Source organism: Rhinolophus ferrumequinum, chromosome 19, assembly GCF_004115265.2.
Source record: "Rhinolophus ferrumequinum isolate MPI-CBG mRhiFer1 chromosome 19, mRhiFer1_v1.p, whole genome shotgun sequence".
NCBI lineage: Eukaryota > Metazoa > Chordata > Mammalia > Chiroptera > Rhinolophidae > Rhinolophus > Rhinolophus ferrumequinum.
The window spans coordinates 26,538,997-26,558,712 of record NC_046302.1 but is presented as its reverse complement, the minus strand read 5'-3'; the positions used below and the strand labels follow the sequence as shown (position 1 = coordinate 26,558,712).

General features: G+C 40.0%; 1 protein-coding gene across 2 annotated transcripts in view; it reads left to right on the top strand.

The window, feature by feature from the left end:
- Positions 1-10,039: 10,039 nt before the first annotated feature.
- B4GALT6 (beta-1,4-galactosyltransferase 6) overlaps positions 10,040-19,716 on the top strand; it is a 63,712-nt gene continuing 54,035 nt past the window's right edge. The window contains exon 1 of one of the 2 annotated variants that reach the window (XM_033087642.1): positions 10,040-10,161. Coding sequence is in view for 1 of the 2 variants with exons in the window: in XM_033087641.1 (XP_032943532.1) it covers positions 11,139-11,253 (115 nt within the window). In the remaining variant the exon portion in view is untranslated. Of the gene's footprint in view, positions 10,162-10,903; positions 11,254-19,716 lie in introns of those variants that run through there. The other variant, XM_033087641.1, reaches the window with a different exon arrangement.

Sequence of the window (19,716 nt, the reverse complement as noted above, 5' to 3'; positions counted from 1 at the left end):
TATTGTTTAGCCTTTGCTCTGTATTTATATTGATTCAATGGTCACATCATTCCTCCACCTTCATTTCATCATTCAACTCTTTGTTAGCTGAAGTTCTCTGTATAGCAGGTTTTTCAAGAAATCGATCATGGGAAATACATTTCTTTACTTTTTCCATTTTGAAAATATCTTCCATGTTTGAAAGAAAGCCTTCCATCTTCCAGGTTTGAAAAAAAGTCTGTTTCCTTTATGTTAAGCAACAGTTTGTATAGATATAAAGTTATTGTATGACATTTTCTTTTCTTGGTGACTTCTGAAAATTACTGTAAAACTCAGTGACCCTGTGGAGAAGTATGCAGCCAGTTATTTTTTCCCCAGTAATAATGATTGGGACTTTTTTTGCTTGGATGTCCACAAGGATTTCTTTTCTGTTGTTTACTGAGTACTGATCAGTGTTGATTAGTCTACCTTGATTTTTTTCTGGGACATCACATGTCCTTTGAATTTGTTGATTTAAACCTTTAACTTCCTGTAAGATGGTAGACAAAGTTTACAAGATACAGGCACCCCTGCCATTATAAACACTTTGAAAAGATAGAAAATAAGACTAGAAAAGCAAGACAACAACTGAACTGAATACAGAGCTGAGGATCTAAGCCAGAATGACATATACGAGATGAAGAGATGAAATATTAAAAGCAAAATTAAAAGTCAGGCAAGAAGAATCAGAACATCCAACATACCATATTTTGCCGTAGATAATGTGCACTTTTTTGCTCAAATTTGTGACGGAAAAATAAAGATGTGCATTATACATGGGTAGTACTAATTCCATACCTATATAAATCTTTTTAATTCTTTTATTTATGCTTATGAGTTAAAAGTGTAACTCTAGAAATCAATAATGATATCCATATGCAAAATAATACCCTGGAATACGATAATTGGTTTTGTTGACCGTATGATGAAATTGCAATGATGAAGAGTTCTTGGTCTTCTATGATGTGTAAATATTGTAAATTTGTTACCGGTACATAAAATTTCTTGTACCTTGCATCTGTACTTGTGTTTTATAATTATTTGTTACATAAAAGTTCTTGTACCATAATATGCTAAAAAAATAAATGCTAAAATTCCTTTATAATACAAAAAACAAGTACCTAAATGTAAACAAATAGAAATTTGAATTCAAAAATTAAAATGATAGATTTTTCCCCTGAAAGTTTGGGCCAAAAATATGGGTGCACATTATACACAGGAGCACATTATACACAGCAAAATACAGTATACCAAAGAGAATTCCTGAAGAAGCATGGCAAAAAACCATGAAAGAAGCAAATATTCAGAGAACTAATGGCTGAGAATTTTCCAGAATTTAAGAAAGACACTATACACACTTATCCCTAGCAGTATAAATAAAAACACATTTCAGACACTTAATAGTAAAACCACAGAACATGACAAAAAAGAGAAAACTGTAATAATGATACAGAAAAAATTATTTGCAACAGAATGATAATCAGACAAATAGCAAACAATAGATACCATAAGACAATAACATAACAGCTTTAAAGGCTGAAGGGAAATTAACTGTAAACCTATAATTGTCAACCAAGCTAACAATCATTTAGTAGTGAGGTCAAAATAAGCCATATTTATATATACAATGATTAAGAGTTTAATACCCACAGACCTTTTCTGTAAAAATTATAAAGGGTATGTTTGACCAAGAAAGAAAATGTACCTAGATGAAGCAGCCAATGCAAGAAACCATGGTAAGAAGAGAAATGGGTGAAGCATCTTAGAAAAAATATATAGGTATTAATCCTACAAGCAAGAGCAATAATAATTTTTTAAAAAAGCAACTTGATGGGGTTTAAAACAATTAAGATAAGATAGCAGGCATTGCATTTTATATAGAAGGGAGGCTGTTTACAGAGAAGTTAAATTGTTTGAGATCTTTGGTAGAGAAAAAAACTGATAATTTTAGAATTGTAAAAATAATAAAAATTTTTACTATGCATGTTAAAAATTTGAGGATAATCAATAAAACAATGGAAATAGAATGGAGAAAATAGTAAAAGGTGAAAGGTAACAAAATAAAACTGAATTAATCAAATGCAAGACTTGATAGGAATGAAAGAAGCCAAGAAAATATATAGTGAGTAGACAGAGGTACTCTTCCCTTTTAGTTTGTTCAATTATATTTTTGAATTTTTTTCTGTTTGAATTTATTCTGTATTCTTCAGCAATACCAAATAGGCATGTGATGAATTTTGTTGCTTGTCTTCCATATCTATTTTTTCTCTATTTCACTTTGCTCAGTTTTCTCGATCACGTTATCACATCTCTGATCATTTTCAGCAATACTGCTATTCTCTTATTTCTGCTCTCCATGTGGAAGATTTTTGTGATGGTATTATTCTCCTCTTTCAGTTTTCTCCTGAGCTCTGCCAGTTTATTTTGCATCTGCTTCCTTGAGCCCTTGTAACTTGGTCTATCTATATCCCAGATAAGAGTGTGTGTATAAAAATTGTTTTGAATTAAAAAAAATCTATATTGGACTCATTCATGGTGTAATCTTTCTGGTATGTGATTATTTACCTTTCTTATTCATGTTCTTTTTCCTCCTGTTTTTCTTGTGTCTTATGCTGGCTCCTTCTTGATTATTTCTGTTTTGAATGGAGTCATTCCCAGTCTATCGGAGGTAAGGGCCAGGGAGTGCACCCACGGAGCAGCTGCATTACAAGATATTGCCTGTGAATGAATGCTTTCTTATCACTTTGCCCTGTGGCATAATTCGAACCCACGTTAGAAGTTGCACTGTTTTTTCATGACTCTCCATAGGACATAACATCTAGTATGTTTATCTTTGGCTTAGTTTCACAACTCTTCAGCTTATAAAACATTGGCACCCCGGAGCTGAAGGTCATCCAAGGAGTTGCCTTTACACAGTATATTGATAGCCTGCTTCTGGGAGAAATGGTGCATCTGGCCTTTGCTGGTTGAATAGTTCCCTGGCTATGTTGCCAAAAGAGGTGAGAGAGGCCCTTCCGGCAGCCTAGTTGCTTCTTCTCCTTTCCAAGGAGGCGGTGACTCTTTAGCCCTGCAGGGGTTCCACCACATCAGAGAACCTCTTGCTCTGACACTTGTTTCAAATGTGTTAAGTGGGAATGAATGCATTTCCAGCATTCTCCCTGACTGGAGGACAATATTTTCAGGCTTTCTTCATATATAATTGTGCATTGTTTCTGGCATCATTAAATACTTTTCTTGGGCTTCTTGTTAGTGTCAGTTGATTTAGGGGGGAGAGGTGGCAGAACTGTTTTTATTTCATTGATTTAAACTGGAAATCACCTTCTACCAGCCCAGATTTTAATAACAAGTTTTCCTCCTGCTACATGTACAATACTTTGATTTTAGCCTCTTTCTTTTTTTCATTTGTGGCAGTGGAGAAAGGCTAACCAGAAAGTTTTTTCCTAAAGATAGGAAAAAAGTCGCCCTCACCTTATTTTAATGAGACTTACATTTCTTGGTATTAATATTCCTTCTCCACTGTATAGCATCGTTGTTAAGAATTGCCTCACGTGATAAAGGCTCCTAGGGGATTTTAATGTTACTTTACAAGCATGGGTCAGGAACTCAATCAAGAATGTTTAGAATTAAATGTCTATTTATTAATCACTATGCAATTCATATTGGTAAAATTATTCTACTATCCTGTTTCCCCGAAAATAAGACTTAGCCAGACAATCAGCTATAATGCATCTTTTGGAGCAAAAATTAATATAAGACGTGGTCTTATATAAGACTCGGTGTTATATTATAGTAAAATAAGACCCGGTATTATATTATGTTATGTTATGTTATGTTATGTTATATTATATTATATTATATTATATTATATCATATCATATCATACTATATCATATTATAAAGACCTGGTGTTATATTATAGTAAAACAAGACTGGGTTTATATGAATCTTTGCTCCAAAAGACGCATTAAAGCTGATTGTCCAGCTAGGTCTTATTTTCAGGGAAACATGGTATTAATATTTTAAAGACATCCGGGGTCTGGAATGACTGGTCTATAAAATGTGGAGGGGTAAACTTATTTCAGCTATTTTGGACTATCAGTTACAAATATTTTTTTTTGGTAAAATGGGATTTTTAGGTTAAGCAGTTTTCATCATATAGCAAAAACAGAAAAAAATTTATTTAAATGAGTTATTCCAGGAAAACTTATATAAGGACCAGAACATAGATCAATATAACTCAGTAATAACTGGCAGTTACTGCAAATATCCATGTGAGCAAAAACCCTACAGGATTCTTTTGAATTGTGTCAAGCAATAGGAATTGTTTTTTTCTTCTTTTTAACATAGCTATGTGTATCAGTAAGAAAGGTATCTCTCAGAGTTTTCCAAGACTAAGTGCTGTTTAGAATTCAAGGCAGCTCTAGGAATATGGATATTGTTTTGTCTGTCCAGTAGCCAGGTTTATGGACCTTCTCTCTAGGGTTGTGTTGTCCAGCTGGTGTGCACAACGCCGGAGGGACCCTGTTCATCTGGGTGACACATGTGCAGAGACTTTGATTTCCCTCAGCTTTCAGGGAGGCTGCATGGGGCCTGGGCAGCAGAAACCTCAGGCTGGCAGAGAGGCAGCCGCCTCTGCTTACCCCAGGGGGCACTTTGATGGCATGCTTTTCCCTGCAAGGCACAAGGCACTGCTTTGTATGGGACTTGCACTCTTTCAGTCTCCTATCTTTGCTCTCCATTTTCTGTTCCCCCACCGCCATCTTCATTTTTCTGAAGAGGTGCTCATTTTATCTGTCACTGGGCAGGCTTCTTTCTCCAGGTAGCCCAGGGGCCAGTCAGGGCTATGGCCTGGCACCTCTGATTCCCATTAAAGCAAAACTAGCAATCTGTTAAATAAGCATAGTATTAACTGAGAAAAAGAATGGCTAAAGCAAATACAATCTATTAATTTTCTCATTTTGACTTATCAACTGATAACAGGCAAGGACCAGAAAGTTGGGGTGGCCAGTTTGCTCAGTGGTTAGAGCACAGTGCTCATAACACCAAGGTCACCGGTTTGATTTCCACATGGGCCAGTGAGCTGCACCCTCCACTACTAAATTGAAAACAACAACTTGACTTGGAGCTCAGTTGCACCCGCCACAACTAGATTGAAAACAATGACTTGACATGTTGCTGATGGGTCCTGGAAAACACACTGTTCCCCAATAAAAATTAAAAAAAAAAAAGTTGAGCCTTAAATTTATATACCATGTAGTACAATTTGTATAGGTCCTGACACAAATGTCTGAGACAAAATCAGTAAAGAAAGTTTGAAAGCTAAATTGCATATATTTATTTCTAGAAAAATTTAAAACTACACTAAATGTTTTCCCTGATAGGCAGAGTTAACTGTGTGGTTTGTAGAAAGGGCGCTAACTAGGCTGATGACATTTGGCTCTCTTCCCAGCTTGCTACCTTATTACCATGTGACCTCAGTTCAGATATTGTACCTCATTGCACTTTAGTTTCCTCATCCCAAAATGACATACTAATACTTGCCATATCTACCTCAAAGAGATGTTATGAAAATGATAGGAAAATGATTTGAATAATTGAAAATGCTATAGTGCGTTTTTATGATACGGAAGAATGATCTTGAATTTAAGATGTAAGGCTTAAGGCGCGTTGTTGAGATGAGTATGAAATGTGGATCAACTGCTGGAATAGGAATTGTTATTGCAACAATAGTTTTCTTTTTAAATTTTAACTCCAATGAAGTATTATGGTGAAGTTCAGTATTATTTCATATATATAAGATTATTAAAGTCTGCTTTTAAGGTGATCATGTTTGCTCTCAAATGTGACTTATTTTTTAAAAAATTTCTTTACTATAACTTAAATAGGATATAGGAACTGATATTTCTTTCTCAGAACTCTGACCATATTTATAATGGAAATCAGTGGGAAAATTGGCTTTATTTAAGAGGTTTCTGTCCCACAACAATATTTTGGAATACATATTCTATTTTATGAATCATGCTGCTGTCTAACTTTTATGCAATCTATATTCCAATTGTATATGTTTAAAAAATTTAACTGTGTAAGTAAGCATAATTAATCAACCTAACAATTTTCTTTAACTGAATCTCAGATGCTGAGACCATGTATTTTTTTTTGTTTTTTTTTAGTTTTTTAATCCATGAACATGGAACATCTCTTCATTTATTTAGTTCTTTTTTGATTTTTTTAAATTGAAGTTTATTGGGGTGACAATGGTTAGTAAAGTTACATAGGTTTCAGGTGTACAATTCTGTAATACATCATCTAGATATCATCTATTGTGTGTTCACCACCCAGAGTCAGTTCTTCTTCCATCACCATATACGGTGTTTCCCTGAAAATAAGACCTAGTTGGACAATCAACTCTAATGTGTCCTTTGGAGCAAGAATTAATATAAGATCCAGTCTTATTTTACTATAAGACAGGGTATAATATAATATAATGTAATGTAATATAAATAATATGATATAATACTGGGAGACCATGTATTTTATCATAATATATAAAATATATAAAATTAGTATATTTAATCAGTAATTGTAATATGGAGGTATGAACCCTCAGCCACCATAAAAATGAGATTCTATTGTTTTATTCCTATTTTTCAGTATTCACAGGAAAATAACATTGATTTTTATTTTATCAAGGTTGTGAGCAAATCCAAAATACTTAAAGAATATTATTTATCCTCACTCAGGACAGACCAAGTCATACATCTCATTAAACATTTTAAAAAGTACAATTTTATTTTTTGTTGTAATTGAAATTCCAGCAATATATCTTTGATTAATACAAATAGAAAATCATTAGATATAACTTAACTTATTCAGTTTGATACCCAAATATTTAAAAATATGGTATCTCTAGTAGACAGAAAATAATAAAAGGAATACTTGCAGGTAATAAATGTAGAACAAAGCAGTTACGTGAAATTTAGTTGTGACTTACTGTTAGTTACATTATAGGAGGTCTGACAATTAAGTTTGTGAACTCATCCTAGAAAAAGTGCTACATACCTCATTGCTGAATATCACTATGGTCACCTTCGAATTACTCCCTTTGGGAAGCTATGTACCGAAGCCAGCACCTAGTCCACCCTTCAAAGCAATTTTGGAACTTTTTCTGGAATGGCCATCAGACTGTCAACGTATCACCCTTGATGTCCTGAATGTCATCAAAATGTTGTCCTTTAATATTTCCTTTATCTTTGGATAAAGAAAGAAGTCATTGGGGGCTAGATCAGGTGAGTAGGATGTTTCAATAGTTATTTGCTTACTGGCTAAAATCTCCCTCACAGATAATGCATGTGAGCTGGTGCATGGTCGTGATGCAAGAACCATGAATTGTTGGCGAAAAGTTCAGGTCATCTAATTTTCTCACGCAGCCTTTTCAGCACTTCTAAATAGTAAACTTAGTTAACTGTTTGTCCAGTTGGTACAAATTCACAATGAATAATCCCTCTGATATCAAAAAAGGTTAGCAACATTGTTGCAACAAGTTTGCAAACTTAATTGTCAGACCTTGTACTATTAAGACAAGTTACGTCATACTATTATAAATTTTTATTTAAGTTTATTGGGGTGACAATTGTTAGTAAAGTTACATAGGTTTCAGGTGTACAATTCTGTAATACATCATCTACATATCACATTGTGTGTTAACCACCCAGAGTCAGTTCTCCTTCCATTACCATATATTTGATCCCTTACTATTATAAAAATAAGGTCTTTTGGTATCATAATAATTAAACTTAGGTTTCTTCAAGGTCACTGTTGTGGGCCTTACCTGGCTCCTGAGAAACTATCAGTTGATATTCTGAGAAACTATCAGCTGATAATCTGGGTTTGAGTGTTTGGTTAGCATTTCTTGGGCTCTGAGTACTCCTCCATCTCTTTGCTTTGGAAAACAGCTACGATACAGAGGCATCCCTCAGGCTATTATGGAGACTTCATGGGTGACTCAATAGGAAATTTGGTTTTCAAACAGCAGGACACCTGCATCACATCTCACTGTTGGCAGAGAGTGATCTAAAGGAGATTAAAAAAAATTTTTAAACAAGTATTCAAATAGTGCTTACTAGGTACCAGGCTCTTCCAAGCTCTTTAGAGGCATTAACTCATTTAATACCACACCTAATAAGCACCATGATTATCTTCTTTAGTTGATGAGGAAATGGAGGCATAGGAAGCTTAAGTAAACTTTGAGGTCACTTGTCCAGAGTGATTATGATTCAACCCCAGGATACCTGGCTCCAGAGGCTTGGCTGCCTCTATATGTGGCTAGTGATAAACAATGCTAACCTGTGCACTACCTGAGCTGGTTTTCTGGTACAGGCTTTATGCCAGGGGAGAACCAATCACTCTCAACAAGTACTGTGGTGAATTTGGGAAAGATACCAAGGGCAGTCACCTATGCCAGTCAGGCACATCTATAGACGTCAGATTTTTAAAAATAAGATTGATCATCAACTTCTAAGATGCTAATACTTCCCTCTTAGTTTTATTGTAAACTTTCCTTTTAAAAAGCCAAACTTACCTGAGAATCATCCACCGTCAGGTCAGCACCATGGTAATAACTTTGTAAACAAAGAGTTGAACTGGTGCAAATAAAGTGATGAAAAGTCAGCAGTGTCAGAGAGGGGAATACTAAAATTTTGCCTTTTCACATTCATGGATTTCTTTTGTTTTCTAGGTTGTTTTTGTTTTTACAAGTGAGTTTTATCTTTTATTTAATATGTTGCTCCACTTTGTATTTCAGATTCCACTTAAGCATTTAAAAATTTACAAAATAGTGTCGTATCCTTTCACATTAACTATCAAATTAGCTAGTGAAGTTGAGTAACTTGTAAGGACTCCAAAAAGCAAAATATTAAAAAATGACTTTGAACTTGGTGATTATATCCAGTCAATTGTCTAATGGGGTGTAAGGGAACCTCTCATGTGCCAGACACCATGCTTAGCATTTTATACAGTTATCCTGTTTAATTCCACAGCCTTGCAAAGTGGTATCACACCCACGATTTGAGGGCCGAGAAAAGAGGCTTGCAGAGGGTAGTAGCTTGCCATGAGTTTCAGTCAATAAAAGGCCTTAGTGGAATTGTAAACTCAGGTTTTTCAGGCTCCACATAACACAGTACTTTATCAGAGTCAACCTAAGGCACGGGAATCTTGCTGAGAAGGTACCAAATTTGCTGGCAATCAAGTGATGATTCAATACCACTGCATCTGGACATACTGAGCAAATAAATAATAGCTGCAGGGGCATCCAGCCACTTCTTACATGATTAGTTGAAAAAGAAATACCTGCACACACACCTTGGAAAAATGTGATTAGCTAAGGTTCGGCCTAATTTAACTGGCAGGAAGAAACAGCTTTTGAACAAAGGGTAATTTGTTCAAATAGGAGGTGAATTAAAATAATTTGCCTATTGAAGCTGGTTGGTGCCGCAGCATTCAAGGGCCTATAGGCCGAATAGGAGTCTCTTCCGCCCGCTGGAATGGCTAAACAGTAGCTACAGTAGGACTACCTAGTGCTCACCTTCAGATGGGAAGGCACTCCTATTATAAGGGATGCACATAGATCCATAGCACATCCCGACAGTACGTTTCCACAGGAAGTGCAGGACGGGAGGTTTCATTAATCCCGGACAGAAACACTCCTTGTCCCCATAGCGGGTATTTTGGGAGGAAATTACACCATTGAAGTTAACCACCTCGAGATACCCTTCCCCCCCAGGTACATCCTCCTTCATTATTGATCCCCAGGGAGGAACGTATCCAAGGTTCAAGACTTGTCCTTCAGTCCCAGGCAGGGCGGCGCGCGCCGGGGTCCCCAGGCGGGCGGAGGCGGCGGTGACGCAGGCGGCGGCCGCGGACCAGTTTCGGGCGCGAGGGGAGGGGGCAGGTTCTCGGCGCGGTGTGGACCAATCAGGAGGCGCGGTGTTTCGGGAGCCGGGAGGGTAGGGGCTGGCGGCGGCCCCCCGGTTTCCTCGGGTGCCGGCGCCGCGCCGCCCGGTTCCCACCGATCGCGCGGAGCCTGGGGAGGTCTCCGGGCGCGCCCGCCGGTCCTTCTTTTCCTCCGCGGCTATCCCGCCCCTTCAGGTCCGTCCCCTCTGCTACCCAGACGTGGCTCCGACGGGGCCCAGCCTCCTCCTCTTCGGGCACCTGGTCTCTGCCCGCAGCGCTAGACGTCCGGCCGCTCTTCTGGTGCCCGCGGGCCGTGCGGGGGCGGCACCGGCGGAGGCGCCTCGGTGGGGTCGGTGGCGGTAATGCTGCTCCGGTTGCCGCCCTTGCGGCCCGGTGGGCAGCTGGCAGTGGCAGGAGCCGAAGCCGGAGCCGGTGCCGGAGCGCTCTCGTCGCTGGCCGGGACGCCGCCTTCGCCTGCGCCCGGTTTCCGCGGCCGCCGCGGGGCGCCGGTGCCCGGTGCGGCATGAGGAGGCGGCTGCACGCCGGCGAGCGCCCAGCTCCGCGGCGCCCAGGGCCCCCGCAGGCCCCAGCGTCTCGCGCGCGCCGGCTGCGGCCCCGGCGCCCACGCTAGCCCCGCGCAGGCACCACGCGCCGCGGTTCGGAGGAGCAGGAAGAGGCGGCCCAGGCCTGCGGAACGCGGGGGGCTTCGCGCCCTGGCCCCCCGGACGCGGCAGTCGGAGCCGCGGAGGGCCCGGCGCGCTGCAGTTCGCTGCCCCTCTCCGCAGGGGCGCCGCGGCGAGCAGCCTGCGCCTCTCCCCACCTGCAGCCCCTCCTCCCGCCGCTGCCCGGCGGATAAAACGCGCGTCTTCGGCCTCCACAGGTCCTTCGGTTTTCGGGCTCCCGCCCCGCGTCCCCTCTCCCGTCTCCGCTCCTTCCCCCTCGTCCGTTCCCTCTCGCCCTCCCCCTCCCCCTGGCTCTCCGGCCTCCCATTCATTCCGTTCGCTCCCTCCCCTTTCCTCCTTCCTGCTCGGGCCCTCTCCCCCGGAGCCTCCCCGTGCGGACCCCATTGCAGTCTCGGGGTTCTTAGCACATTCATGGAAGTTTAGGGTCTGGACGGCGCCCACAAGTCCGGCCAGAGAGCGCAGCCCAAGCTGCTGGCCGGGAAGAGGAAGATGTCTGTGCTCAGGAGGATGATACGGGTCTCCAATCGCTCTCTCCTCGCCTTCATCTTCTTCTTCTCCCTCTCCTCGTCTTGTCTCTACTTCATCTATGTGGCTCCGGGCATCGGTAAGCACCGAGACACACCCTCACTTCCCACAGTCCCACTGGAGTAAACGCGGGATGTTACTGATGGGATTTGGAGGCTGTAGAAACAGAGGCTTGGCAGAAATTTTATTTGAAATGTTTTTCAGAAGTGGCGAACTGCTTCTGGGCATGGCTTTGGCGTGTGAGTTTGTTAATGCACCTTTAAATAACTTAAAGACTGCATTAAATGGACTGCAAAATGAGAGGTGATCGCCTTGGATGCCCTGCTCGCTTTCTTGGGTATTCACGACAGCTTTATCCCTCTACTATCAAGTTTTAAGGTTAAACTCAGTGCTTAATCGTAGTTTTGTTCAAACATCCTCAGATAGAATAACTGGTTGTAAAAAATATGGAGAAACCAAGAGTAGCATATGTGATCGAGTTCAAGAATGGACGTATTCTCGTGTTCTAGGTCATTTTTTTAGAATGGGGTCACTGAACATTTGTGCCATGCTTAAGGAAGTTTTAGGTGAAGAGTTGTCTTGTAAAAACAGTGTTCCATTATTTAGTCTGCTTGGGTCTGCTTTTCAAGGGTAGTTAGCCTCTGCTACCCGTTAGGATGACTTCTGATATAAAATAATGATTAACAATTATGTAAGGTAGTTTAAAATTTTAACCTATTTATCTTTTTTTTTTGGCCTTTGGTCTAAATTAGACTTATATAATTTGCTTGATATGGCTTCTTTATTAAATACCCTAATTTGTCAGCCCTCCTTGGTTACAAAAGGTGCCAATGTAGCATTCTAATGAATGAAAAAGAAACTTCTTATACACATTGTATTTCCTAAACTTTTCTGAGTTTTTTTCTGGTTATTATGTATTTAATGTTAAATTACTTAGTAATATTGTGCATCTCCTATCCTTTCTTTTTAGATACTAGTAGTCTTTTAAGCCAGTATGGTTTCTCCCCTTGAGGTAGCTACAAAAGGAATGGCCTCTTACAGAGTGAAAGCACCTGCAGAATTTTGAGATGGAAGTATTATCAAGGCATTGTCTTGTGCGGTAATAGATTATTGTAATAAAGTGCAGACAGGGAAGGAAGAAGTCAACCTCATTGAGACCATATAATTTCTTAACATTACTACGTGACTTTTTAAAAAAAATAATATACTTTATTGTCTCTTGAACAAGAGAGTTGACATTTTAACTTATTTCACTACTTCTCAAAGTAAAAAACAATATGCACTGAATTAATTTTTTATATCTTATTTTTTAATAAAAGTATAGTTAATATACAGATTATATTAGTTTCAGGTGTACGATGTGATTTATTCTTGATTAAACTTTCGGATTCAAGTAATACGTATAAGCTCAGATAATGCATGAAAAGACAAATTGTTCAAACCTTGATGTATCCCAAAATAGAAGTTTAAGGTTAAAGTTTGAAGAAATATCAATATTTTAATATATTATTTCCCTTTAATGAGCTTTTTAAAAAAGGCTGAATAAAACACTCCTTGAAGCTTATAGTAGAAATGACAGTGATAGCTCCATGGATTTGAGAGTACTTAACCAAAATATTCAGCAGGCTTTTCTTGAAATCCTTTGCCATTTTGGAAGTCTTACAAATTAACTCCACCTTCTACAGCAATTTTTATTTTCTTATGTAGCTCTTTAAAGGTTGGACATCTCTGGGGGGTATTTTATTAGACATTTAACTGAGAGATTTTGGATAAAAAATTTTTTTTACACTTAGATAATTTTATTATTTTCTTGGTATTTTGAGTAACATCATCAAGTTGTATTACTCAAAAAGCTAACAGAAGAAAATCAGAATTCCAGCTGTTACTTGATAGCTATTCAGTTTTTGTTAGTGCATTAATATATTATCTATAGATTCTTAAAATTCAATCGATATGAAGTGCTAATATATTTTTCTTATTTGTATGCTAATGTTTGCCATAGAACAATCACTGATATGTCATGAAAATTTTGGCAATTTTCTTAGGTTGACACAGTTTAAACTGCTGTTTGGATGGGTCTTATAATTTATGACTTTGAAAATTATTAAAGCCAGTAAGAGTGAAAACCAAAACTTACAAGATGCTATCAGTTTATTAAACGGAATCTACTTCCCAAATCCAGTATCAGCAGGAAAAGGAAAGCCTCCTTATTTATCTTTTGAGTATTGGGGGCAGTTTTCCAAAATGCACGTTTTTGCTTGAAAGCTCCGATTGTTATCATTGGCAACAAACACTGTCACTTTTTCTTGAAGTGTCAGGCTCACTGATCATTTTTGGGAAAATGCAGGTCAAATATGGAAGTCTAATAATCGTTTGTTAGTTGTTCTTTCAAGTAAAAATGATGTTCCATGAAAAAAATGTGGCTATTTCAGCTCACAATGCAACCATCAGTTGTGTAATTTGATTTTCAAAACAACCATGGTATTTTTGTATGCTGCAGAAATGCTTTATGCATACTTTCTGTTTCATCATAGACTTCTTATTAATGAGAAGTATCCCAAACTAATTAGGGTCTTATAACTAGTTTACATTATAGGTACATGCAATCTTTTTGAAGTAATTCATATTTCAGCCTGAATTACATTTTGGGGCAAAATTTTCATATGACTAAAATATGTGTTGTATCAGAGAGCACTTTTTATTTAAATAAATGTTTCAAGTCTTTTCTGTTAAAGTTTATATTAATCCTGTCCACGTCAACCTGTTTAGTAGACATCGATTATATTTTCCTACCTTTTCCATCCAGAGACCTATTTTTGTTATGTGCTTTCCTCAGGCAGTCCTTTTATCCTTTTATCATTTTAGTTACTCTTCCTTAGTCTTCTTCACCTGCGTTCTTTCTTCCCAACTTCTCTTCCTTCTGAGCAAATACCATAGTACCAAATTGTTGTAGACAGCATAATCTGTTTAGTTCCTAACGTTGTCTCATGTTGATCAATAATTTTTTGGCTATTTGGGTCTTAATCTGCAATGAGTTCCATCAGACTCAAAGCTTGTTATTTTAAGAATAATTTGAAACATTTTCTTTGAAATCCCAATTCATATAGGAAACACAGGATAGTCTTTATATTATGAGCTTTAGTACTGTAGAGGGAAAATGGTCTGCAGACACCCACTGGCCCCCCTCTCCCCAGAAGTCCATGGACAAATCGCCCTAGCCCACCCATGGAGCCATGAATCATTTCTCATTCAGTTTCTATCTGTGTGCTTGATTGCAAAAAGATGAATGCAGTGTCCCTCCAAGGTCTTAACCTAGCTGAACTGAGAATGGAATTGCATTTAGTGTGAAACAGTTTCAAGCATAACTCCCAACACAACATAGTCATTTTCCTGCTATGGTATCAGATGACTAGAGGAGTGGTTTGCAGATTCATTCAGCAAACATGAATAGAGCAGCTTCGATGGGCTAGACATTGTTTGAGGCATGGAAGATGTAGAGATGACTAAGACACAGTTCCTTTCCTCACCCTCCAGTGGGATGAGCACCGTGAAAGCTGTAACGGGTCCTTGCAAAGGACTGCATAGTGGGGAGTGAGGACTGGTTAAGGATTTCCAGAGAAGGTGATGGCTGGAGTGGGCCGTTGAGGATGGATAGGCTTTATCTGGACTGAGAAGAAATTCTAGTTGGAGGAAACAGCATAAGCAATGATAGGGTCCAGAAAGTAGGAGTATTTCCATCTGGCTGCTCCTTAGGGTGTGGAGTAGTAGGTGGGGCAGATTGGGGAAGGTCTTGAGACTCCCCTGCCCAGCTTAGCGTTCTGGTGTTTGAGGTCCCTAAAATTTCTGGCAGAGGGAAACTTGTCTTGGCTCATACAGCTTTCTCAAAGCTGTCTATGATTGAGAAAGAAATTTATGTGCCTATAATCAGTGGGGAAATATCATGAGGAAGATTGCACAGCTTCCCTGGGAGTGGGATTTCACTGTCCATTTGACTCACCAAGGCCTTGACCTTTTCTAGACAGCTGATGGGCTGATGTATTCTTTGAGTAGAGGTGATATCTGGTTGGGCCACTTTGGTCTGAATTCCTATAGGCCCTTTGAAAGAATTACTTGGCCAAGTGCTTTGTTATTTGGGCCTCCAGGGTGTTCGTGCCCTGCTGGAACTAGTGGAGCCGGCAATGGGCGGTCAGGGTATGGGGGTTATATGTGCAGCAAATGTGTTGTGGGAGAGGGTTGCTTAGTTAGGTCCTTGCTCAAAGCCCCTAACCTTTTGCCTGGGTTTCTCTTGGCTTGCTCAGAGGTGGCTAGTTGCCCTGTGGCTTTCTTATTGCAGCCCTTTAGCCTCCTGGCCCTAGCTGGGTGAACCTGGTTGTGTTCTTTTATGACCTGTTGTAGTCTGCTTTTTGTTTCAAAGGTCCTTTTAGTTTCCTCACCAAAAACTCCGATGTGCACTGCCCATTTCAGGAATTCTTTTGATTTGAGCCACCGCATTGGACATTTCTTTCCTCTGGGCCTTTCTTACTAGCCATGTATCCCATGCTAAAATTTTTGTGCTGTGAGTAGCAGGAACCATTTGAAGTTTTGACAAGGGGGAGGATGCAATCCTCTGTTTTAGAGCAATTCTTCTAGCACGGAGTACGGGTTATGGAGGGCAGAGCCAGTGGCAGGAATACCAGCTAGGATGTTATTTCAGTAGCTCAGGAAATAGAAGGTTAGAACCTAATCAAGCTGATAGTTGGATCAGGGCAGAGTTGAGGGGATGTGAATAATGGGATTGAAGGAAAGCGAGATACTGTAAGACGATGCTGGCATTCTAGTTTAGACAACCAGGCTGTGGTAATAGGAGATATAGAAGGGCACGTGCCTTGAGGGGGCTATTTTGGTTTTAGAGAAATGGAATTGGGATTGCTGTAGGATATCCAGGAAGAACTTGTCAGTAGGTAGGCAGATGGAAATAAGGGCTTAGAGTACAAAAAAAATGTCTGACAGGAGAGAGGTTTGGTTTTCTTCTGCACCTAGGTGAATGATACTTATCTATTTCTCCCCTGACACACCTGCATATAAAACTAACTCCTATAAGCAGAAGTAACTCACTAAGTTAGTTGCTCTTAAATGTAGAGTGATGGTGGTTAAATCAGAATATGAAGGAGGCCCACGGGTAGTTTGACAAGTTTCCCACAAGGCTCTGCTACCCTTTTCACTCCCCAGCCCTAAATGGGAGTTAGTGTGGTCGACACCATGCAAAGTTTAGATGGCCGCCCAAGGACAGTTTGTGGAGGCTAAAGAGACCGTAGCCAACAGCTTAGAACAAGTGGAGAAATAGAAACAGGAAAATAATGGGAGAGAGAGATCTTGAAAGTGAAGAGAGACCTTTGCAACAATAAATAAGCAAATAAATAAAAATGATAATAGCAAGACAAGTATTGCAGTGTGATAAAGTTCAGTGGAGGAAAAGACTGAAAGGAGAACTGTCGATTTGGTAAGTACCGTGTTTCCCTGAAAATAAGCCCTAGCTGGACCATCAGCTCTAATGCGTCTTTTGGAGCAAAAGTTAATATAAGACCCAGTCTTACATAAGACCCATTATTATGTTATGTTATATAAGACCCGGTCTTATAGTAAAATAAGACCGGGTCTTATATTAATTTTTGCTCCAAAAGACTCATTGGAGTTGATTGTTCAGCTAGTCTTATTTTCGGGGAAACAGCCAGCCACTATAAGAGCTGTTTTTGTGGTGTCATGGGGAACCAACCAGATTGCTTTGAGTTGGGTAGTAAATCAGAGGTTACATGAAAGTGGCTCATTTAGTGGAAGGTAGTGGGTGAAGTGAAAGGGAGACGTAGGATCCAAGGAACCTTACAAGATGGGAAGACCTGAGCTTATATGGAGGCTTAGGGAGTAAAGATAAAGCTTGAAGATTTGAGAAAGGGTACAGATTATAACATGTGATCTAAGAAGACTTCATTTGTTTACTTATTCATACAACAAACGTTTGTTTGTACAAGGAGCGGTGGTTCCACGTTGAACAGGATCCACATGGTCCCGTTCTTCACATAGCATATGCCAGTGTGAAATTCACCCAATTGGAGAGTAACTATTCTAGAATAGAGTGTGAAATACAATTTCTTATAGAGGCACCCATTTGGGGTGGGGGTGGGGGCACTAAACTAGTGTAGGCACTAGGAAGAAGAGGAAGATTAAGCTGAGGTCAGAAGCTTAAGTTAGGTAATCAAAGGGTTGGCTTGGGGAGAAGTGCTTCAGGCAGGAATGGAGTATTTGAAGGCTAAGAGGTGATAGAGAAATGGAAAGCTAAAAAAAAAGGGAGGGGGTTGGTGCATAGAGCACAGAGCGGGGTTTTGGCTGAAGCCAGAGATAAATACAGCTCCAGTCACACAGATCCTTGTAAGCTGGGTTTGAGAACTTGGACTTTAACCTGAGGAAAATGTCAAACCAATGAGCTTAACTTCTAAGGAGGAGAGCGGCATGATCAGAGTTTTCTCTTAGAAGGATTTGAGCTGTGCTGGTATGAATGCATTAAAGGGAACAAGAATGAACTCAGGGAGACTGGGTAGAGGGAGTGGGATCAAGTGTACAGGTAAATTAAGTTTGAGATGTTAGAGGAGGAGATAAAGGTGTTTGTGATTGCAAAAATGAGATGTATATGGAGAGGGAAGTTGAAGGAGTTCATATCTGGTTAGGTGGGTAACTGAGTTATTTGTTTAGAGTGAGGAACTCTTTATGTGAACAAAGCTTAGTGTGGAGTGGCCTGTTTCCTGGACTAGGTTAACAGATTTGGGTTTTGCCTTAGCACATGCAGGAGGCTTAGAAAAGGATTGTTGCTTGTATGGATGCTCCTGGTTCAATAACTCCTCTGGGTACGGCAGCTGCCGTTTGTTCTCTTACCAGCTGACTCATCAATGCCATTCTGAGGTTGAACGTTAGACACCTTGGGAGAATAGGGAGGGGATTAGGAACAAGGGAGAAAATGCCAGGATTGGTCAGTGTATTAGTTATCTATTACTTTGTAACAAACTACCCCAACATTGAGAGGCTGAAAACAGCAAACATATATTATCTCATAGTTTCTGTGGGCCAGGAATCTGGACACGGTTTGGCTGAATGCCCCGGTTCAAGGTCTCTTACTAGGGCACCAAGTGTTGGTCAGGGCGTTGGGTGAAGGCTCTGTTGGAGGGGGAACTGCTTCCAAGTTTCCCCAGGTGGTTGTGAGGGTTGTTAGATTGAGGACCTCCGTCTTTTGCAGGTTGTCGGCTGGTGGCCTCACTCGTTCCTTGATACTTGGGCCCCTCCATATTTTCTTTGCTGTATTTTCTTTGTCAGGAAAGAGTCATTAGGGTCAATCCACACTCAAAGAGATCAGGTGAGGCCTTCTCAGAAATTGCCTGTTTGAGCCGCATATGGAACTCAGCTATGTTGTTTTAACATAAATGAATCTAAGTCCTTTGGCCTGTGGGAAATGAGATATTTTTTGAAGCAAAAATGGATTCATTAACATCTGACAATGCTTAGTACCATGGAGATGTTATTCTTTTAGGAATACATTTGAGTTCTATTAAACAATGTGGCAGAATGAGATAGTGAGGCATTTATTCTGCAGCAATGTTTATCCTTACTGCCTTTTAATGTTTATTAAAGGTAAAAATAGCCACGTCTGTGGATACTTTGAAAAGAAAAACTTCTAATCTAGGTTTGTAGTCTCTCTCTGTATATGGTAGGTATTCCAAACACTAGTTGGAATTTGGGTGGGAACAAGATGCGTTTTCTTCTGGAGGCAGGATTATAAAGAGTGGGTACATTTCTAACCCATCCTGGGACCAGCCTGTTGATCACAGGAAGTCCTACAAGGTTTCTCAAGGCATTCGTGCTGTAGGCCTTCATCTCTGTTGGTTGTAGCTCTGGCTGCTCCTCTCCTCACGATAGCACCAGAGCCACGGGCCCAGCGCCATGGAGACTGTGTGTCTGGAGCCAAAGCTGTGTGCAAAGAGGCCCCAGGAGCAAGATCCCAAAGCTGGTCCACTGCTTTGTCCACTATTGGAGCTCCATGTGGGTGTCCCTACCATTCCCCAAAGCCCATAGTAGTAGGATAACCTTGTTGTAAAGAAAGAGAAATAAAGCCAGGCTCCCAAAGATTGTTACTTTCCCAAAAGCTCACACGGCGTTGTTGGAAGAACTGAAGCAGACAGTTTTTGGAAGAGCTGAAAAGTACACTTTGGGATATCTGACTCCACTGTGCCTGAGTTGAAGGAACTAATCATTGTTGCCCTCACAAAATTGAAGATTTGGGGGAAATATAAGCTCCCTCTTTTTCAGCTTAAAGGGATAACAGAAGAGAGATGAAACTTTTTTTGCATAGCTTCAGATACAGTGAGGATAATTACAAAAAGGCAGCTTTTCGTCTCATTGTAAAGAAACCAAACCAAACCGTTCTAACTGAGCTGTAAACAATGAAACAAGTGGCCTTACAAGCACTCCTTTCATTACATGTTTTCCAAGCTGAGGGTTTCAAACCTGTTAAGGCTGGAGA